The sequence below is a fragment of the Lutjanus erythropterus genome, chromosome 19, assembly GCF_056507025.1.
Source record: "Lutjanus erythropterus isolate fLutEry1 chromosome 19, fLutEry1.hap2, whole genome shotgun sequence".
Lineage (NCBI taxonomy): Eukaryota > Metazoa > Chordata > Actinopteri > Lutjaniformes > Lutjanidae > Lutjanus > Lutjanus erythropterus.
The window spans coordinates 15,115,509-15,138,283 of NC_139335.1; the positions used below are offsets into that span (position 1 = coordinate 15,115,509).

The window sequence follows — 22,775 nt, forward strand, 5'->3', positions numbered from 1 at the left end:
TTCATGTCTCAGCATTTTTATTTTTCAAAATGTCTAAAAATTCAGTACGTGGTAAAAAGAACTTTAAAAGAAATATTTTGAGATCTCAGTGATCCCAAACTCAGGCTGAAATACAACAAACACAGAACCAGCTTTTCAGGATCAGCTTGACACAAAATATGGAAAAAAAAACCTCACATTTGCACAAAAAGAAAAAAGAATTTCCGCTTTCTACATGCAGGCAGATGTTTGTGTTGGCTACGCTGCAGATGATTTTATTTCCGGTGAGTCCATGAGGTCTGTGAAAGCAGGAACTCCAGCTGATCAGACAGAATCTAAGAGATCACGAGGCAGGAAACTTATCTATCTGGAGGAGTTGGAACTGGAACGAGAGCGGTGACGCCTGCGACCAGGAGATCTGGAACGAGAGCGGCGGCGTGCTGGTGACCGCCTCCTTGGGGAGCGGGACCTGTGAGGACACAAATTTTTTTAATAACAGCTCCGTGGTGGGAAGACAGGAAGAATGAGCAGACTAAATGGCCCGAAACATAGAACATAAACAAATGTCCATATGCTGCATTTATGTTCATAATACACAGCAGGAGAGAGAAAATCAGATTGTAGATGCATATTGTTAGTGAATGATGTACCTTCTCCTCATGCGTGGTGGACTGCGACGCCACATAGGCGGTGGCGGGGGCATCCTGCGAGGAGGAGACGGTCTACGAGGTGGAGGACGGACTCTTTGAGCCAGCACAGCAGACGCAGTGATTTCCTGTCCATCTATCTGACCTATCAATAACAGAGCCATCATAGACAGTTATTCAATACATATTCTGACACTTAACTCTTTTCCTTTTTTTTTTTTTGTTAGGGTCACCAGCCAGCTCTCTATCCTGGCATTTAAGATCAGTCAGTCAGGTTTTTGTTTAGTTAGCAGCTCCCCCCTAGTTTAAAGCAAACCGCATAATAGATTTAAATCAATATATCATCCTGTGCAATTAATGAAATTCACAGTTTAACAAGAACAACCCAAACACTAAATGTCAATGAAAAAACACCCTAAATACCATAAAATATTAGTGCAAAATCAAGATGTTCAAATATTTAAAAAAATATATAATAATCCAACATCCACAAAACAAAAAATTATATAAATTTATCTTCAAAAAGTTCAAGTCATTTCATAAATAAAGTTATTCACTTTGGTTCAATTACAAAAACAACCTTCAAGTAAATTAAGGTATGCAAAAAGTAATCCTACATGAAAGAAGAATAAAGAGGAAACAGTCTGGCCTACCTCCATCCATATATTTGAGGGCCTTCTGAGCCTCCTCAGGAGTCTCAAACTCCACGTAAGCGTAGCCCCTGGACAGGTGGGGATGGAGCCTGTCCATTGGCATTTCCACCATTTTGATTTTCCCATAGGTGGAAAAGATCTCCTGGATGTGGTCCTGTGCAAAAAAAAGACACACATATGTTCATCAGAAGCATGTTATCAAAACTTTGATTTTCTGTAGAGGATGACCTGTTTAAAAAACATAAAATGAACTGCTGACACCAAGGCGACAGAAATGAGAAACCAGTTCACTGGGCCATAATCAAAATTAATTAACATAAAGGCACTGGGGATGTTCCTGGGTGACTAATTATCCTGTTGATTAAATTGAACGTTTATCTCGACTAGTTAACTGGTTTAAATGGACGAAAACACTCAGAAAACAGTTAAAGTGTATACAATTCATTTACTGATAATGTTAAACAATGTCTGAAAAAAAAATATTGTATTAAGAGTTGTTTGAAGCCATTAATCACCATCTTCAGTCACCAAATCATAAATCAAGTATTTTAAATGCTGCTGAAATATGAGGCACTTGCATTTTGAACATTACACATTATCCTATAAAACATGACAACAACTCACTAAATGCATTAACCTTTAGACTGAGCAGGATCACAGTGTCTGTGGGTAAACAACATTGTTTAGCCAGAGTTGTCACGCAGTGTAGCTAATGCTGGTAGTGCTAACGCTTGCAGTTTGTCACTGTGCCTGTGCTGAATGTGGTTATGCATCCCAAAATTCCTTTTATTATTCTTCACTCTTCTTTCACTTTCTAAAACTCCAATTTGGTTCAGAGGCTTACGAAGGTGGTCATTCCTATCTATCAATCTATCGTGAAATTTCTGAGGTTGTGGTATAATTTTAAATCATGTTAAATCATATTCATGTGTTGTGTGATTAAAAACTTGAATAATTTCTCAACTAACCTTAGTGACATTCCTGGTCAACCGGCCTAAATGAACTTTAGTTGGTTTGGGGCTTGGGCTTCTTTTCCTTCGCTCCTTATCATCTCCCCTCTTCTGTGTTTTGGAGCTGCAGAATCAATAACAAAACATTGATTAACTTGATCATGATTCCAACACTGAAAATACCAAACAGCATAGTGTATAAAAATTGTCTATGAGACTTACGCTGAGCGGGAGCGGCGGCGGTTGTCATGGCGTCTACGGCTGGGACTGGGGGAGCCTGAGGAGCTGGAGGAGGAGGACGAACGCGAGCTTGAAGAACCAGAGCGGCTGGAACCAGATGAGCTGGATCCACTTGAGGACCCTGAGCTGGAACCAGAGCTGCTGCTTGAAGTAGAGCTGGACCGGGACCTGGTCATGTTTAAAATAAGGAAAGATATTTTAGGTAAGAAAAATACAGATATTTAAAAGTGATTCTACCAGTAAAAGTTTACAGGAATAATAACTTAAAAAACAAACCTGCTGCTGCTGCTGCCAGTAGAAGCACTGCGGCGTTTCCTTACTTTCTCCCGCCCTCTCTCCTTGTCTCCTTCCTTGGTGCCAGTCTTTTCTTTGCCTCTGTCTTTTGTTTTTTCCTCCTCCTTCCGCTTTGTGGGTGATGGTGCCCTACGGTCAGACATAAGCTGCTGTTACATTGAGATCTTATATGGTATTAATTGTGTAATGCTGTACCTAACTATTTGCACTACCTCATTTCAATACTTTAAGCATTTTCATTGCAAATTAGTCAGCGAATATTTTTTGACTAATCATTTGGTAAGAAAATAATGAAAATGTATGTCAAAACTCCACAGAGACCAAGATAATTTCATGCTATTTTGTCATAGTGCCATAGTGCTATTATTTACTCATCTAGATTGTGAGTTGCCCTCTCTCTATATATATGTGTACATTTATGCGTGTGTAATGTGTTTGTATATATACACACACACACACACACACACATATATATATATATATACATATATATATATATATATACACATACATATATAAAGGAGCCATCAAATAACATGGAGAAATAAATCATTTACAAAGAAGCAGCAGTAACATATGTAATTAAAGAAACGAGTTTATTAAGAATGTGTACTTCCGTCTTATGTCCTGCTCATAGTGTACACAATGAGCAAATCGGAGCTGACGACAAACCGCCGCAATGTTAAAAGAATTACAAGATTAACGTTATTTCTGAAGAAAAAAATCCGGCGGTTCTAACATTATTGATTTGGGCGTGTTTTTATAATTTCTTATGTCTACAGTTATAACAGAAACATCTCAGATTAGTAACTTGATACCAACTGTGCTCTCGGATAGAAATTGGCCGCCACTGCTTTTCAATGAACTGACTCCTAAAAACAAGGAGGCGATAGCCACGGGGGCTACGGTTTATCGATGATTACTTTGTCCCTGAAGCGCACAAACGGTTACAAAATATGGCACATTTTTTAATACACGATACGACATATACTGGAATCGAAACTTGGTCGAGTGCAATCCAATAAAATGCCAAACTTACATTTCTTTCAAACGAGGTTGTCTCACTGTAACCACTTGCGGCCTGTGTATACCCGTCGCTCGGTGATGACGACAGAGCGGAAGTTACATATCCATCTGAGCGCCACTTACAACTCATTTGTTTATTTATGCATTTACCGATAAGAATGTGACGGTGTGTATGTGTGTCTACATGTAGCTAGCGATATGGGAGGAAGAAACGTTTCATCACAATACGTTAAATGATTTGACCGAATAAGAAACACCAATCTCCCCTCGTGTCGACCAGGTTTTATAAGGTGAGCGTCTCACTTTATTACGGTGCTGAGCTAACGTTAGCTGTTGTTGTTAGCTGCGTTAGCTTTTGGCCAACATTTAGTAAGTTACATGTGAATACTCCAGGCATGTATACGGCTGCGTATTCCTGCCACCACGACGGACAATATTTTTTCCACAAAAATCCAATACAAAGGTATATATTAGGGTTGACAGTCGTCCCCGTTTTTCAGGAGATGTCCCCGGAAATGTCCCCCTTTTTAATTATGTTAACGACAGAGTGGATAGAAGGAGGGCAGAGGGAGATAGAGGAGGAAAGGTAAGGATTTGTTTACAGATTACAGTTTATTTTTCCAAAACGTTTTGATTGGGATAGAATACAAAAATGTGGCAAGTAATGTGAATCTGTTAGCCCAAGTATTTTATCCAATAATATACCGTTTATTACTAAAGATTAGAGAGGAAGGTTAAGACTATGGTGCTGATTCTCTGACTCAGTTAACTAAGCAACATAGTAACCGATTTTATTATTTTTATTTTATTTATTTATATTTCTCTTTGAACAAATCATACCCATTTAGGCTATTCTCTGTGATAATATAATATTTTTTTTATTTTCATTCACAGAGCTTCCCCTGAAATCTCCCATGTCAAATACCTCTGTTGTAGACATTTCAACTTTATTCGCAAAATACAAAATAAAAAAATCTTGATTTATTTTCTCCTTATGTCTGGCACTAATATTCCTTGCAGGAGCCCCTGAAAAACTGAGCAGACTTTTTTTGTAATGTTGACAACAACATGCTGCTGTATAACTGGTATTTTCACAATTTAGAAGGCATCCACCGCATCTCAAATAGTTTATCTCAGTATTAAAGATGCACGAAGTGTTAGTTACAGTTTTATTCTATGAATTTTCCAGATATTAACGGCCAATCTCAGATTTCCTCTGGAGTGAGAGAACATGGGCCGGCTTGATGATGCCACGAAACACAAAGTGGTGGAGCTGCGGAAGGCTGGTCTCAGTTTCCGTAAAATCAAAGCTGTACTTGAGCTGGAGAACATCAAGGTGTCTGCCCAGGCCATCTACCTCTTCCTGAGGGAGTTTCAAGGGAGGCCGCCAGGAAGAGTCAGACCCATGGAGGCTGGAAGCAGCACATCACTTGGACAGGTACAACCTCGCACCCTGGCAATGCAGGAGAGGTGGAATAACATTCACTTCCAAAGCCTTCTGCGGGAGGCATCTCACCAGGCTGGCTTTACAACAGCTCCAAACTTTGCCAAACAGGCTTCCACAAATCCGGATGCTGGTGCAAAACCGTCTGGGTCTGGGGAGATCATTGGAGGCAGCAGGCCAGAGCAGCAACACGAGGAAGACAAGGTAGAAAACGACATCCAGATCGTTAGTGTCACCTCCCTTGCTCAGAACAGCCAACAAAAAAGTCCTCAGGCCAATGTATCAAAGACAGAGGCAGGCGCAGGCACGTCTTCCACACTTACAGCTTCTGGGGCAATGATGAGGAGGAGAGTCACACCTTCTCCAGCAACCAGTTCAATGCTGGCAGCTCGAAAGAGGCTTTTGGATAAAGCGCTGTCACACAGGATGAAGGTACATACTTATACATCATTTCTCCTATGTGTTTAAATCACAATTGTTAGGTTTTTAATAATTGTTTACAATAACACAAAAGCTCTGTAATTTGTCAAATATCATATGAATCCAATCAGCATCCAGTTTTAACCTGCCTGCATTGCTTTTCAATAGTCATTCCACCAGATGGCGTCCTTGTTGAGGAGAGATCACTTGAGTGTCCAAGGCGCTGATTTGAGAAGTACGATGCCACAACCACCTGAAGCTTATGATCTGTCCACTGATAAGGTGAGAAGAGAGCAAACCTCAAATACCATCAATTTATTCACTTTGACCCTGTTCAGACCTGACACAAGTTCACACCTGGCATTATAATGCATCTCCAGATGCCTCTTGAGTGATAACTTGTGATCAAATCTCACTTCCTCGCTCTATATGCACATTAAAACAAGGGCGTTTTTGTCATTTGAATGGCCATTTATTAATTTCTTTTATTAGCTAAGCGCCACATTAAACTCCTCCATCAGCTGACGATGAGCCTCATATTATACATGTGCCTTCCAGCCAGACAGCACTGTCAGGAGCCCAGCCAGAGAGAGGCTCCGTGGGTTGCTGCTGTTTTATAAATAAACTATGATCACGGAGAGTAAAAGTATGTGTCATGTAGTACCACACAACCTCTCTCCTGTCTGCTTTTCTCAGCAACACATTTTTTACAAGAAACAGCTAATGTGTTGCATTTAGAGCTGCGGTGATTAATCAATTATTAAATTAATCACCAACTATTTTGATAATCAGTTAATCATTTTGAGTCATTTTTTAATAAAAATGCCCTAATTCACTGATTTCAGCTTCTTGAATGTGAATATTTTCTGGGTTCTTTTATGACCGTAAACTGAATATCTTTGTGTTTTGGACAAAACGAGACATTTCAAGGCTTCAACTTTGGCTTTGGAAGACAGAGATCAATTTTCTGACATTTTACAGACCAAACCACTAATCAATTAATAGTCAATAAAAAAATAAACAAATTAATCGATGATGAAAATAACTGTTATTTGCAGCAGTTAATTTTGTGTTCACAAACACCCACTGCATATAAGAGTGTTATGCCCCAGTCTAGGGGAACCCTTGACACAACATGAATAGATGCTCCACCAGTCTTCCCACTCCAAAAAAGGCCAGCAACACCAAGTAAGCGAAGTTCAAATTGTGCAGTTTATTTCTCTTCAGGGGGAGAAAGGCCATCATAATAAAAAAAACACTCTAAATTAGCCTTAACTTCTCTCAACAAAACAAAATGTAAATTGACAAATTACTAACCTACCTCCTAAATATTTTTAACTTACCCTACACACAAACTCAACAATCTTCCAAAACTCCACAGAGCACAAACTATCTTGTGGCAACTCTTCTACAGAGCTTTACCTTTAACTATTGTGTGGCAGCAGTGTATCAATGACAGAGTGTCACTGCAGGCCACAGTAAATGTTAAGTTCAAAGTTAGATTTATACAATGAATCTTTCACACCAGTAGCCAGTATCACATAATAGTCCAGCATATATCCTCACGTGATTCTGTCAGCTTGACTAATTTCTCATGTATTCTATTTTATGTTAATAAGATTGCACTATAACTTTCATACTTTTTCACTATTTTCATGATCATTTTTCTTACGCTGTGCAGACTGTTATGGAAGGTCAGCCTGGAGGAGGCAGTGCCCCCAGGCGTTTTCTCACACAGAGGCCAAGTGTGTCTGTCCGTTCCCTTCACCCTCTCCCTCGGGTTGGCATCCGTCTTCCTAACCGTTCGCCATCATCACCTTTAACATCCTCGGCTCCTGGGGTTGCTGTTGTGCGTCTGCAGAGCCCTGGAGGCCAGGGTGTGACTCGTAGCGAGGGGAACCCCCCAAGCCCCCAGCAGGCAGGCCAGGATGCTGCGGGCAGAGGTGGACTGCAGGATCAGATTCAGACCTTGGGCTCTGAGGTGCGCAGCTTGGGTCTGGCAGTGAAGATGCTGGTGGAGCAGCAGCGCCGCCTGGAGAGGGAGCAGGCACAGCAGACACACATTCAGAAGCAGATCCTCAGCACTCTGCAGAGCTTTGCCTCTAAACTGGGATCTCGTAACAGCGTTCAACAGCAGCACAACAAAACACCATCGCCTTCTGATCCGCCAATGGCTCCTGCATCAAGTTCCTACAAGCAATATACCTTCAACATCAGTCAAGGCATGTACACTCAGTGCAGCCAAACCCAGCCAAGCTACAACTCTTTAGAGAGTTTAGAAAATGTAGAGGCCTTTAAGGTGCTAGGACTGAGTCCTTCAAGCATGAATGGGTTTCCACCATGTAGCAATGCTGAGAACCTCCCACTCACTCACACTCCCCCTCAAACACAACCGTATGTAGCAGCTTACCCACAGCAGAACAGTCAAACAGTCATGCCACCCTACACACAGTCCTATGTCTCTACATACAACCAGTCACCGTCTCAGACCTTCAGAGGAACAGAGAGTAAAACATCTGATTTCCCAAGCAGCTGTTCAGGGGGAACTCTGCAGGACTGCAGCATGTCCACCCACCCACAGGATCCACAGATCAATATTATCAAAGTGGAAGCACCTTAGAGGACTTGACAAGCCACATAGGTGTTGGGACCACAAGGGCTTGGGTGTGTTTGTTGTTGTTTTTGTTTTTACAGTGAACATAAACTGTAGCATTTCTTAAATTAATTTATTTTTCTTCCAAAGTACATTTAAAAAGACAAACAGCAATAGAAGAAAGGGAATACGATGTTTTAGAAATGTAATACTGTTTATTATTTGTCTTTACTATAGGCAGTGATTACAAAACTAGAGAAAATAAGTTATTTGCAGACATGTTATCATATTTTAAAAACAATTCTTGTTTATATTCTATTATTTTTGTATCACTAGGACTGGCATTATGAACTGTTAGTTTTCATACCTCTATGCTAACTGATTAAAAAAAAAATAAAGAGATGGTTATCATCTGAAACATTTGAGCATGTGTCCCATTTTAATGTTTCAGGCCATGTATGATAAGATCACATAATGAAAACTTGTTCACAAAATCACTTTCCACGATACTTTATAATAAAAAGTTTGAATATTAGTCCCTCCAGGAAGTTGCGATCCTAACAATTCACACAAATTCAACCAATCTCTGTGAATTCTGCACAGCCCTGCAATTTTGTCCAATCACCACGACTTTTCAGTAAATTTGACATGTCGTATCTTTCCACACTACCAATCATAGCAGCTCTCCACTAAAACATCATACATATATGTCTGAATGAGTCAACTCAATTTTTTTTTTTTTTGTCACAGGTACTGAAAAGAACAAATGCACATTTATGTGTGTGTGTGTGTGTGTGTTTCCCCATTCCACAGTCTTTCAGGTTAGTCAGTACAAAATACCCCATTCCTCATTTCAAATACAATTACTGCAGACAACATTTTTTTCCATTTGATTATTATTGACTTTAAATAGCATTTAACAAAAAATATTACACACACTAAATAGTTTCTTTTCCTCACTGTGTGTTAATTTCAGGTCACTGACAATTAGGAAAATGTCTTTCTCTGAAAATGCATTTGTGTTAACCAGAACCTGCTTGATCGTCTTATGTCCTGCCAGCAACACCACTTTTTTGGATCCAAAATGGACAGTGAATATTGATCTATATCTCTTGGAAAGCTGAAATGAGGGGCAGTTACTAGTTTGCAGGACGAGATAAGACAAAGATAAGGCATAACGTTTACTTACCTCATACAGGGTTATGTGGGGTAACTTAGAATTCAGCTGCAGCAAATTGCCAAATACAAGCGGTGTCCTGGAGGATCCTTTCTTTGACGTTCAAAACTGGGCAAAAATATATACAAGGCAAGAAGGATCCCAACTGTTCCCAGAAGAGTGGTCATACTGGGGTACTGCAGAAAACCCACAGCTGGCATCAGATTAAGCAACTAATTTAATCTACAGTAGGTAAAAAAATGAAATTAAATCTCAGAAGGAGGGAAAAGAAAAGCTCCAATGTGGCCAGATGATCTAAAACAGTTTGCTCCTGGAGTCATTGTGCTGTGTATCTGTGTATATGTAATAAGTCTGGAAAGCGTTAGCCTGAAGGGGATCATAAAGCTGTGGCAAGGGGCATAAGAAGATAGAAGGAGGAAAGCCAAACAATGCCACCTAGGGAACTGCACCCTGGGAAATACTACATAAAAAACCTTGAATATTATTTGGAAAATAAATAGGTAGAGAGCCAGAGATGGGTTTTCACAAGTAAATCAAATGTTTTATTTTTAATAATAATAAAAGTAATGAAACAGGCAGGGACAGTGGAGCTGCTGGAGAGAAAAAGAATATTAATGGACGAATTAAAATTACTGAAAACGAATAAGGTGGATAAAATTATTACTTTATTACAATTAGCACCGAAAAAAGCCTGGATGTAATATGTGAAAGTCTGTGTATATTAAAGTTCATAAAACATAAGAAAGGAATAACTACTAGTTAACTGTTAGTTAATGAGTAACCCTTGATCAAACTTAATGATGAGTTAGAGAACAGAGTAGGAGATCCTATATTTATGAATCATTATGTAAGAATTCATCAATATTTGAACTGATCATACTGATCACTTTCTTCATGAAATTACTTACACATTACTTACTCCGTCTGTGTCCCCCCTAAAGTAAAGAGATGCATAATATTGAGTAATAAATAAGTAGTTCCTCAATGATTACTTACCTTTTCTGAGTCCCCTAAAGTAAAGAGATACATATGAGTAGTTAATGAGTAGTTATTGGTCATCATTATTTCATCATTACCAAATGATTACTTACTTTTTCTGTGTCATTAACAAATCATTAGCAACTCCATAGAATTTGGAAGAATATGGGTTACTCATTAACTAATGGTTAATCAGCAGTTAGTTCCTCATTTGTGGATTTTGTCAACTGGCCAACATTGTCCCCATGGCTGTTCCTCACAAAACCAGAAGAGACGTCACCTTCCAGGGCTACTTTATCAAAGAGGTTAGATACTTATACCCATTTCAATATGGAAAAATGCTTAACTTCTGAAGATTTAGGACGTTATATGATAAACCTGCTCTATTCTTTTCTCTACTCTTCAGTCTCTGTGTTGGGAGCCATTCTGGGCTGGCTGATCCTCCACTTTTGAAAGTACACTTTAACCTATATCAGACCTGAAGTGATGCAATCACATTGTTGTTCTATATGCCTTAAGTGTTTGAATGGATAATGGATGATTGAACCCTAGTGGAACAGGTCCTGGTGTCAAGTTCACTAATCCTTTGAGACTTGTTTGTCAGAACAGTGCTCAGAGGGGTGGAGACATGAATAGTAGTCGTAGAAAATAGCTGCAGAAGCATTCCAGGTGATATTTTGAGTGGGAGCAACACTCGGTCAGAGGAGCAAATGTCTCTTTTAGAGGATTTTGTTTTCTTCATCTTCTCCAGTCCCACCACTCTGCTGGGGGCTGTTGCACTCCTGCTTGTTCTCTATCTTGTTTCCAGTGGCTTCACCTCCCAGAAAACACAGAAGGAGCCTCCAGGACCGAGGCCTCTTCCACTGCTTGGCAACCTGTTGCAGCTTGATCTCAAGAGAACCCACAAAACCCTCTGTGAGGTGAGTTTCACACTCTTATCCAAACAGAAATCCATTTAATCAATTTAACAGCTTCCATCTTATTTTGAATGCCCTTTCATCGACACAAATGTTCTTACACTATCTTGACAACTACATTTTTCCTCCAGCTTTCAAAGAAATATGGGTCAGTATTCACAGTGTACTTTGGACCTAATAAAGTGGTGGTCCTGGCTGGATACAAGACAGTCAAAGAAGCTCTGGTCAACAGTGCAGAAGAGTTTGGAGATCGTTACATCGCCCCAATATTTTATGATATGACTCAAGGTCACGGTATGTTTATTTTTTGAAATGCATTTCTTTATTTCTCAGGTACAGTGTGTATTAATGAAGAAAAATATGCCAGAATTAACCACAAGACTAGTTTTCAGAAACATGATGTCTTCACTTACAGACTATTTTTACAGAGAGCTGGATGTCAGATCACCTTTTGGGACATTTTAGCCTTTATTTGACAGTACAGCCTTAGACAGACAGGAATGGGGGAGACAGAGGGGGAAGATGTGGGACTCATAGCCTCAAAATAATAGCAAAATCACAAATAACATTGTATTTGTCATATTCTTGTTAGAAACACTGTCTTTCATTATTGATTTCAGTGTTCAGTTGTTTACTTCTTAGTTAGATTTATTTAGATTAATCACTTGAGAGTATAAGAATTATACATACAATACATTTTGTGTACAGAGTCATTTTCACTTACCCGTCATGTTCAACAGGGATTCTGTTTGCAAATGGAGAAACATGGAAAGAGATGAGACGTTTTGCCCTCACGACCCTGAGAGACTTTGGGATGGGCAAAAGAGTAGCTGAGGATAAAATCTTGGAGGAATGCCGCCATCTGATCCAAGTATTTGAAGAGCATGAAGGTATGCTTTTAAAGGGACGCTTCACCCCAAAATCAGAAATGACCCTGTTCTATAATGCTATTCATACATCTAGATTTTTCTGGTGTGAGTTGCAGAGATTTGGAGACATTGGTCTTCACTCCAGTATAAAAGGACTAACTGGCACAAGTCCTGTGGTGCTCCAACTCCAACAAAAAAAAAGAAGAAAAAAAGTTCAAAACCAATATCTCCTTCCAAAAATTATGATTCGGTTTCTTTCTTTTTTGTGAGCAGTTTCATGCAGATTCTAAAGTAGTTCTATTAGATTCTACAGTGGAAAGAAAGTAGTTCCTACATGAAACTGCTCGCAACAAGGTGTGTTGACTGAGCTATCAGTCAATGATGTTTAGAAAGAAACACTGAATTTTTCAAATATTTTTTGTGGCTTGAAACACAGGACTTGTGCCATTGTCCCATAAAAATTAGCTGATTGATATTTATTATCATAAAAAAGGAATTAACACTGCTGTCAAAATAAAGGATTACTCTCATACATTCTTACTGCTCTCTTTTTGTGATCCCTTTCCTCACCAAGGAAGGACTGGGAAACAGAGATCATGATCATATTTTTATTTTATTTAAAATCTGCTATACAGCAGCTTTTTGTTATTTTCCTATTTCTCCCATTACATAAGACCATGATGTTTCCCCAAGGAGGGGGCATGGCCTTGGTGACTGGGGTTTGATGATGTATAGTGAGGTTTGTTTAATGAAATGAGATTACACTTTTCATGTTGTACTTAAGTCTTAATAATTTCAGTCTTTCTCACTGCCTCTTTACAGGGAAACCATTTGATACAACATGTCCAATCAATTATGCAGCATCCAACATCATCTCCTCCATTGTGTTTGGAAGCAGGTTTGAATACACCGACCCCCGATTCAAAAATCTGGTTAGAAGAGCCAACGAGAACATACGCATTACTGGCTCTGCACAAATTCAGGTATAAGCTTCATATTTGCTTTTTAAATTGGTGTGATTTTGTCAAACCTGCTCATTCAGCTAAGCAGTGGTACATCCACCTGCTACATCCACATCCAAAAAACATCCAAGCCTTGAGCAGTAACAATAGATTCATGTACTTTTGATGACAATAATGAACTCTAATTGTAATTCTTCATGTTGTATGAGCTGCTATACTCTGGGTCATCATTTTAAATCTAGAAAAAGTATCTGTTTGGGTTGTTGTTTGTTGTATCTGTTTATTGTTGTCTTTGTTGTTGTTTATTTTGTTTTGGTTTTTTTCACAGCTTTACAACATGTTTCCCAGGTTGGTCAGCTGGATCAAAAACCGACACCTGATACTGAAAAACTATGAGACGACTGTCAGGGATGTAAAAGATTTAATCAAGCAACTGAAAGAGACTCTGAACCCTGACATATGCAGAGGACTTGTGGACTGTTTTCTGATTCGGAAGCAGAAAGACGAGGTAAGACTTTTGATCGTCACTGTTTTTCATCTACAACATAAACAGCAATGATGCACGCGTCTATTTTATACTGAAATGTGGGCGCTCTTTCTCTCAGGACTCTTGTGTTGTGGACACTCACTACAATTTCCAAAACTTGAGATTTACAGTGAGCAACCTGTTTGCAGCTGGTACTGACACCACAGCAGCTACACTGAGATGGAGTTTGCTGCTTATGGCCAAATATCCACATATACAAGGTAAAGAGAGAGAGATGAGGCTTGTGAACTTAACGACACAACATTGATCAGTAAATAAAACAAGGAGTCAGACACCAATGAGATTTCACTAACTGAATGCAGCCATCTTGGTTACAGTTCGATCCATGTTGACACAGCCTGCAGTGCACATTAACATTTACCCACAACATGTAGAGGCCTTCACAATGTGTTGGCTAGGAGTTGTTGCAGGCAACTGGACTTGTTTGAGCTTCTTGAAGACGTTTCACCTCTCATCTGAGAGGCTTCTTCAGTTCCAACTGACTGGTGGAGAGCTCAAGGTATTTAAAGGGTGACTCCATCTTTATTCTTTTCCAGGTTTATCAAATAGAAACTCCCACTCAGCTGATACAAAAAGCAGTGTCAAAGATTATAGCGCCAATGCCCCACCTTAACTCCCCTCCCATAAAAGGAGACCGATCCTCTCGTAGTATCAGCTGATAGTTGCAGGCTATACGAGCAGCTTATTTATTTGGTGAGTTTTGGTGTCTGTAAAGCCCAATCTGAGAGTCACATGATCTATTGGTATTCTTTGTGTCCAGACCGGGTTCAGGAGGAGCTGAGCAGGGTGGTAGGAAGCCGTCAGGTCCAGGTAGAGGACAGGAAAAACCTGCCATACACTGATGCTGTCATCCATGAGACACAGAGACTGGCCAACATTGTCCCCATGGCTATTCCTCACAAAACCAGAAGAGACGTCACCTTCCAAGGCTACTTTATCAAAGAGGTTAGATGCTTATACCTGTTTCAATACCTATCCATAAGGAAAGATGCTGGAAATGTTTATCCAACTCTGAAAACTTAATTCTAGAAAATTTAAGACTTTATATGATTAACCTGCTCTCTTCTTTTGCCGACAGGGAACTATTGTGTTTCCTCTGCTCTCGTCTGTCCTGTATGATGAGAGCGAATGGGAGAGCCCACACACTTTCACCCCTTCACACTTCCTGGATGAAGACGGTAAATTTATCAAAAGAGATGCCTTCATGCCCTTTTCTGCAGGTACAAAAACTTTGAGGTTTTCTTTTTAGGGATTACAGAGATATTTTACACAGCATGGCCCAGTTTAAAGCTTTACAAATCTTTGTTCTTTTCAGGTCGCAGGATGTGTCTCGGAGAGAGTCTGGCTAAGATGGAGCTCTTTCTCTTCTTCACTTCCCTCCTCCAGCGCTTTCGTTTCACTCCTCCACCTGGAGTCAAAGAGGATGAACTGGATCTCACACCAGCTGTGGGCTTCACCCTCACCCCTTCACCTCATGAGCTGTGTGCAGTCAGTCGTCAATGAGTAACAGAGCTGGAGCACGGCGTTATAGCTGCCTGTGACAGATGTCACAATTGTTAAACTCATCCTCACCCACTGAGGATTGCTTGGAGTGGCTTTTGTAGACTGTAATTTATCAGACATTTCATTTATTATGTTGTAGTGAATGGCAGAAATCAAGTAATTAAAATAAATTTGGACTTTCCTCTTCATGTCGCTGATGCCTCATAAACATCTCAATTTACAATTTATATTCAAATCTTTGATTTTGGTCCCTGTGTTTTTTGATCCTTTTCAAGAAATACTTACTTAATACTATACATATACTTTTCTTTATAGTTTTCTGGTGGAAAAGGAGAATGTAATTGAAATATATTAAACTGCTTTTAAATTGTGCTCTGGCTAGGTGACAAGATTTTCTCATCAGCGAACTGTCTTCTCTTATATGTTCATTTGAATCTAGTTAGTGATAAAAGAATATAATGAATAACATTATGTAAACATTTAACTTTGCGAACATGCTTTACCCGTCTTAACAATGCAATACAGGTTACTTTGCTAATCTCAATCTTCCAAGTCTGTCAATAATTTGTCTGTAATTATCTTTGGAAAATCACCGGAGTTCATTTTCAGCACTTGATTGTAGCAGGGGGAATAGAGAGAGTCAGGCACAGTTGGCCAATCAGGAGGAGAGCACTGCAGTTGTTAAGAGGCCGATGAAGCACAGGTGTGTAAGCCTCACTCATGCTCCTGAAATCACTCTGGTACACATGCTCCTCTGGTAAACCAAACAAATCCTGTTCTGAGATTATTTGTTTTTAAGGGTAATGTAGGGGTGCAAAATGCACCCTGAGGTATTTTATTTGTATATAGCATGTAAATATAGAAACTGTAAATATGTGGGTCTGCCAATATTTTATTCTTTCTTTGTAAAGGGTCCTAACAATCCTACAGTAGTGCTAGGGGCAAGGTATGAGAATGCCTCCTTATTATCAAGCATTGTTTGCATGTCTGTAGCCTGAGATTTAACATGTGCTTTGTTAAATTTACAGGGAAAGTGCTGGTTGCCGTTTACGGCCTACTATTACATTGGGTTTTGTTTTTAGTAGTTGGAGTACATGGCTAACTTATAGCTCTGTTTTTCTGTTGTAGTGCTGCAGCTGGTGTTGGCCTTGGGTCACAGGAGTGGCTGGTGCAGTGGAAGTTCACCTGTCGATTTGTGGTGTTATCCTTTAAGGTTTGCTGTGGCACTGGTATTAGTTTGGGTGTGTTTCTGTTGGGGTAAAGAGGGTTTATTTTGTTTTCTAGTTTTGGCATTTAATTATGTCTTTGTTTTGTTCACATGTAGTATACTGCCAGTGCACCAGCCTACTGACCGGTGAGCCACCACCACCTGCAGCGAGATATTTGACTTTTTAACCTTTTTAAATTGATGTTAGCGACCCTCCACCATAATAAAATGGCCTGTTATGGCATTTTGACCCACACTGACTGTTTGCTTCGTCATTGAAGTTTGCCTGTGTGTAATTTTAGAGCATAGCTGAGTGTCACATTATCATAATGACCTCAGTATTACTGAGTAGCAGACCATGTACTTAGAGAGAACACCAAGTTACGGCAGACAAACTTTGTGTTCTGTTTGTTCAACAAGTCCTTGATAAGTTGGGTCATACTGTCTCCATTTTGTAGCACTGATGGATAATGACTCAGCATTATATTGAGATCTATCCTAACGTCCACCCTTCTCTCTGTTGAGCTCTGCTCTGAAGTTGCAATGCTGTCCACTGTGTGTGTGTCTGTGTGTGTGTGTGGATGTGTAGCTCTCCCCTGTGCAGCAACACAAAGGAAGAGAGACAGACAGCAGACTGTTAGATCTATCCATATCATGTTAAAACTGCCACAATCCTGTATTTTATTGCCCAGCACTCAGCCACCCACCAAAGTGGCTGGTGTAGCACTGACACTGAAACAAGATGCCATCCTCCTTCGAGTTGTACTCATGGGATGGCGTCACCTCGTGTTAACATGAAACAGAAGAGCACTCTGTCTTCACCTGCTCTAACATAAGCTGCGAATGTTAGCATGTCTGGCTAACTAACGCTAGCTTCCTAGCTGCAGTAACTTTACCTCCAGCCAAACTTGTTAGATACCATTGCATTTGTTCTGTTGGGGTTTGAGGAGGAGGATGTGGGCTGACGCAGAAGCAAAGCGGGTCAACGACAATGCTTCTCTCTCTGGCTTGCTGTCTCAGGTCTAACCTGGGTTAGCTTAGTTATTTTCCTGGCTCTCTTCCCAGATCGCGGTTGGCTGGTCTGGCAGGTGACCCGTCTCAAAGTCCACTCCACTAATTGAGTTGCATTTCCTTTTCCCACATTAAGAGTACTTCTGTCATCTATCATGTAGAGATACCTGCCATATTTCACCACCTGACCAATGTTTGAGAGGGACGGAGAGTTTAATAGTAATCTTATAAAGTAGCTGCAGAAGCATTCCAGGTGATATTTTGAGTGGCAGCAACACTCGGTCAAAGGAGTACCATCAACAGCAGAACAAATGTCTATCCATATGGAAAGATGCTGGAACTTAATTTTAGAAAAATAGAGACTTTATATGATAAACCCGCTCTCTTCTTTTGCCTGCAGGAAACTATTGTGTTTCCTCTGCTCTCGTCTGTCCTGTATGATGAGAGTGAATGGGAGAGCCCACACACTTTCAACCCTTCACACTTCCTGGATGAAGACGGTAAATTTATCAAAAGAGACGCCTTCATGCCCTTTTCTGCAGGTACAAAAACTTTGAGGTTTTCTTTTTAGGGATGACAGATATTTTACACAGCATGGCCCAGTTTAAAGCTTTACAAATCTTTGTTCTTTTCAGGTCGCAGGATGTGTCTCGGAGAGAGTCTGGCTAAGATGGAGCTCTTTCTCTTCTTCACTTCCCTCCTCCAGCGCTTTCGTTTCACTCCCCCACCTGTAGTCACAGAGGATGAACTGGATCTCACACCAGCTGTGGGCTTCACCCTCACCCCTTCACCTCATGAGCTGTGTGCAGTCAGTCATCAATGAGTAACAATTGTTAAACTCATCCTCACCCACTGAGGATTGTTTGGAGTGGCTTTCTCAATACTCAAAATCTGTCAATAATTTGTCATCCTTGGATATATTCTTTATCACAATGACCTCAGTATTACTAAGTAACAGACCATGTACTTAGAGAGAACACCAAGTTACGGCAGACAAACTTTGTGTTCTGTTTGTTCAACAAGTACTTGATAAGTTGGGTCATACTGTTTCCATTTTGTTGCACTGATGGATAATGACTCAGCATTATATTGAGATCTATCCTAACGTCCACCCTTCTCTCTGTTGAGCTCTGCTCTGAAGTTGCAATGCTGTCCAATGTGTGTGTGTGTGTGGATGTGTAGCTCTCCCCTGTGCAGCAACACAAAGGAAAAGAGGCAGAGAGACAATATGCATCATCATCAATTGGATTAAACATTCACCCAGAAAAATTAAAAAAAAAATTAAGTTTCTAGCCAGAAAAGCAAGCTTTCTAGGCTCAACTCTTCTCATGCTGGCAGAGGCTCTAGTGCAAAGTCATTTTGATCATGCTGCTGTAGTGGTATAATTTCATGCACCAGACTCATTCCATCCAGGGCAACATTCCATTTTAAGGTAGATCATGATGCCCATCCAGAATGTTTATGAGGCTAAGGACCTTGAAGGTGCACCTGGTGTTTACCACACAGATAAGATATCAGACCAGCTGCTCTCATCATGTGATACACTAACTTGTATGATGTCATTTAATCAGTTCAGTTGTTCTTTTCATGTAATGCATTAACCTGTATTGTCATTTAACTATTTTTAAAAAATATAAGATTAATGCGTGCGAACCTAAGGGAGGCAGCAATTTGTGAGAAAATGAATGACATTATGATCCCATAAGGTAAAATGTAATACACAATTATGTTTGATCGTAAGCCAAAATGTTTAAAGTGGGAGGAGGCTCCTAGAGCCTCCCAAATAGTATATAACAGGGTGTTTTGCACCTCTTTCTTCAGTCTAAACCTGGGTTTGACTCAAGCTTGTTGATTTTTCCATCTGGAGAGATCAATAAACTTTGTGTGGCAGAACTTTGCTCCTCCAGTGATTTTTCCAGACTTTGACTGATTCTTATTTTTGATGGATTAAACTTTGGGAATATACAAGTGATAACAGTGGATTTTTATCAAGGTTTTTAGGGTGTTGTGGCTTTAAGCCCAGACCTTACTGGCCTATTTTTCTGAGTCTTTTTGTCACAACACTGCCACCCCCTGGCATACCCAGTTATCACAACACCTCAAAAACAAAGTACAAAAGTTCAAAATAAATTGACACGAGAATATGCAAAAGCTCACAGGCAGGTGCACGGGCAGGTACAAGTTCCAGGGTAAAGTGGCGTGGGAGCTGAAGAAGAGAGATGAAGGCTTACAATGGACAAGCTGGGGGTTTGGACAGGGACGGGTGAAGGGATAGGCCAGGGATGAGAGCAGCCATATGTCACTTCCCTCAACCAGGCCCCTTTTGGGAGAAAACAAGCACTGTTAAAGTGCCGGCATCCAAACTGAAATATTAATACTGTGACTTTATCATAACATAATTGCTCGTGTGACTGGCCAGAGGATTTGGGTTCCCAATAGCTCAGAAGTCAGCCATTTTTCTTATTTTATGCATGCAAACTGGCAAAGACCTTCAAATTTATGGTTGTTTTCACCCAAAATAGATGGTCACCTGGGGTGCCAACTTCTGGTGGCACTCGTACAAAAAAATAAAAAAATAAATGAGTAAAATATGTGAATAAAGAAAGAAATGTACTTTTCACCCCTGATCCTCATAATTTTTCATTTGCCCTCACCTGCATGTACTGTACACACTGAAGGATGATACACAATACAGATGCATCATGTCCCACATCTGGATTTCTAGGCTGACTTACTGATGGACAGATGCAGATGTCTATTTTCACATTTATTTCGTAATGAAAAGGTCCAAACCTTCAGACGCTATGATCGCTACTTCTCCTTACCAATATGATTGTTTATTATGACTTAGACCTATCCTAGGACCATTTCTTTGATACTTAGAGTTATGCTGTAACCAGGGTTGGGAGGGTTACGTTAAAAATGTAATCCAGTACAATGACAAATTACCAAGAGGTAATGAGAGGTGAAAGAGGTGTGTCAGGTATTAACATGCTCCAAAGTTACCTACATGCAATCTGCCTGCCATGGTGTCTGCATTGCCTGTGACATGAAATTCACAAGTGCTGACTTTAATTACAAGTGTGCCAAACATGATCATCTGCCGAAACTGATTTCCTTTGCACACAGAAGCAGTTAGCCTTAATGGTGTTGTGCCAATAGCCCTTTCTGGCAGAAATCTTACTATTATCACTAAAAACATGATTTGTTTCCCCCCTCTAAACCTACTCAAGAAGGGCTATTAAAGAGATTGGATGGTTATAATTTACAGCACATATATAAGAAGACCAAAGACCAAACACATAACACAGTTGTAGTATATCCCGTTTTTCCTGCTAAGTAATCCATGTTTTGATCAAATATACCAGTAATGTGATTACATATTTTTTTTCTGTACTATAATGGATTACAGTTACCTTTTTTTTGGTATCCTAATTATGTAACACTGTTGCATGTAATCCGTTACTCCCAAGGCCTGGTTGTAACCTAATCTTGCCTGGTCATGGACAGTGGTAGCATGGGAGCCTGAGTGTCGCCGGGCATAATTCTCCTTCTTCTAAATTAACCATCTTCTGATTGAGTGGTTTGTCTCTAAAGATGTGTTAAAACAATGTTGTAATTTTGTTTCTTCGGTGAATGAAACAGAGGCAAGACTAATACATAGAAATAACCATGTCTTATTGGCTGACAGGACTGTCACTTCTTCAGTTGATGGGGTCACTCTCCGCTCCAAAGACCATACACAGGCAAGCAGTCCAAAACGGCAAACAAATCAGGCCGGGCGTAGGCAGAAAAAAATGAAAATAAAAATAAAAAAACACACACACACACACACAAACCAGGGGAAATAAGCAAAGTCCAAAACCACAGAAACAAAACACTAGGAGTGAATGTGTGAAAGCAGTGAACAGCAATGAGCAGTTCACACACAGGGCTGACTGTGGGGATGACTGCATGAAGTGAGTGTGTGAAAAAAAAAAAATATTCCAATGAACTAATGTCAAAGTGTTAAATGATAGCAGTTGCGTAGTTTTCTGTTCCTACTCACGGTACATGTTCCAGTTTTTCAGTCATTAAGATTCATTAAGATGCATTTTGAAAAAGCATCAAAATAAAGCTTGTTTACGCAAAAAAAAAAATGATTTCACAAGAGGATCCCCCTGGACTCCCCTACAGAGATGAAGCGTGTCCTCAAATCTAAGTAATGCCCCTGAGCAGGCGACCTCAGGTGGACAGCGTGGGGCATGGATGTGGACAGACGAGGAGACCCTGCTGTGATTTTTTTCTTAGTTATTTCCTGTTTTATTTTGTTGTCTTTGTCTTCCCTCTTGTTTCTGTGATTTTACTTCCTATTTCCGTCTTTTCCCTGCCCTTCTTGATTAGCATTTGTTTCACCTGTTTCTGATTAGTTCCTTCTCTATATAGTCCGTGTGTTTCTATGTTTCTGTCTCAGTTTGTCATTCCCTATACTCTAGATATCAGTTTCATTTGCTGGGTTTGTTTTTGATCTCTGGTTTTCACCTCCCTGCCTTGCATGTAAGCTTTTTTTCTACACTCCTTTTTTTATTAAAACATATTTAAAGTCTTCATCATCACATTTTGTTAAGTGCACTTGCAAATTCCTTTATATTAACAGCAATATTGTCACTTTCATATTAACTTTGACTGTTTTGGTCATGAGTAAGAGATTAACAGCAATGAATGACAAGCATGACTTTTCATTTAAACGTTTTTATTATTTACGTCTATTTTTGGTTTAGATGTGTGACTGTGTATTTTGGGAAAGTAATGGCTGAACAAAAGTTAGACATGCAAGTTAAACACCAGAGTTTAGGAACCACGCTTCTCAAAAGAAGAAAACGGACAGCTGCTCTTTTGTACTTAGTTTTTATTTTTTTTGATTGACATCTGTGCAAATGGTGCACTTTAATTTAATATGTTAGGAAACAGTTTATTATTTATGCATTCACCTATATGGAGCATCATTATTGGCCATTTAGAGTTGTGTTTATACCGCCTGGTGTTTGTCTTGTGAGGACAAAGCAGTAAGTTGATCTATGTTACTTCCAAAGAAAAAGCTGTAAGACAGGTTTTAGGCTTTAATCTTATAATTATCCAGTGTCCCTTCATGACTCAAACAACGTTCTCAACCTTTTCTCACTCCCTCAGAATTTCATGCCTGTGTTTGGCATTTGAATTGTTAGTCATGACTGACAGTTTGATTAGATCTATGAAAAATCTGTTCAGTCACATGTACTGAAGGCATGAGGTGATTGGTGCAACCTCCAAAAAGGGTGTGGACCCCAGTTCTACAGAAGAAGAGATCTGTGTAGAACAGCACAACACAAAACGGCCATA

The 22,775-nt window shown here is 39.8% G+C and overlaps 2 protein-coding genes and 1 pseudogene across 6 annotated transcripts; 2 read left to right on the forward strand and 1 right to left on the reverse strand.

The window, feature by feature from the left end:
• On the reverse strand, positions 1 to 3,934 carry LOC146309501 (uncharacterized; annotated as a pseudogene). The gene is made up of 7 exons (XR_014772453.1): positions 3,803 to 3,934; positions 2,746 to 2,892; positions 2,452 to 2,637; positions 2,248 to 2,353; positions 1,280 to 1,433; positions 630 to 771; positions 1 to 448 (listed from the first exon to the last, which is right to left on the reverse strand). The product of XR_014772453.1 is annotated as an uncharacterized LOC146309501 (transcript).
• On the forward strand, positions 3,928 to 8,671 carry LOC146309502 (uncharacterized). 3 transcript variants are annotated; one of them, XM_084744450.1, is made up of 5 exons: positions 3,928 to 4,079; positions 4,979 to 5,227; positions 5,345 to 5,665; positions 5,822 to 5,935; positions 7,335 to 8,671. In XM_084744450.1, exons 2-5 carry the CDS (start codon positions 5,021 to 5,023, stop codon positions 8,271 to 8,273), a joined length of 1,581 nt encoding a protein of 526 aa, XP_084600576.1. In that variant the 5' UTR covers positions 3,928 to 4,079; positions 4,979 to 5,020; the 3' UTR covers positions 8,274 to 8,671. The 3 variants fall into 3 exon arrangements, with proteins under 3 accessions (XP_084600576.1, XP_084600574.1, XP_084600575.1); XM_084744449.1 differs by adding an exon at positions 4,290 to 4,375 and having other exon boundaries at positions 3,933 to 4,079; positions 4,979 to 5,665; XM_084744448.1 differs by having other exon boundaries at positions 3,929 to 4,079; positions 4,979 to 5,665.
• A 2,353-nt stretch (positions 8,672 to 11,024) lies between these two features.
• On the forward strand, positions 11,025 to 18,240 carry LOC146309503 (cytochrome P450 2K1-like). 2 transcript variants are annotated; one of them, XM_084744453.1, is made up of 9 exons: positions 11,025 to 11,321; positions 11,450 to 11,612; positions 12,059 to 12,208; positions 13,010 to 13,170; positions 13,478 to 13,657; positions 13,755 to 13,896; positions 14,457 to 14,641; positions 14,775 to 14,916; positions 15,012 to 15,353. In XM_084744453.1, exons 1-9 carry the CDS (start codon positions 11,112 to 11,114, stop codon positions 15,197 to 15,199), a joined length of 1,521 nt encoding a protein of 506 aa, XP_084600579.1. In that variant the 5' UTR covers positions 11,025 to 11,111; the 3' UTR covers positions 15,200 to 15,353. The 2 variants fall into 2 exon arrangements, with proteins under 2 accessions (XP_084600579.1, XP_084600580.1); XM_084744454.1 differs by lacking the exons at positions 11,025 to 11,321; positions 11,450 to 11,612; positions 12,059 to 12,208; positions 13,010 to 13,170; positions 15,012 to 15,353 and adding an exon at positions 18,053 to 18,240 and having other exon boundaries at positions 13,481 to 13,657.
• The last annotated feature ends 4,535 nt before the right edge of the window (positions 18,241 to 22,775 follow it).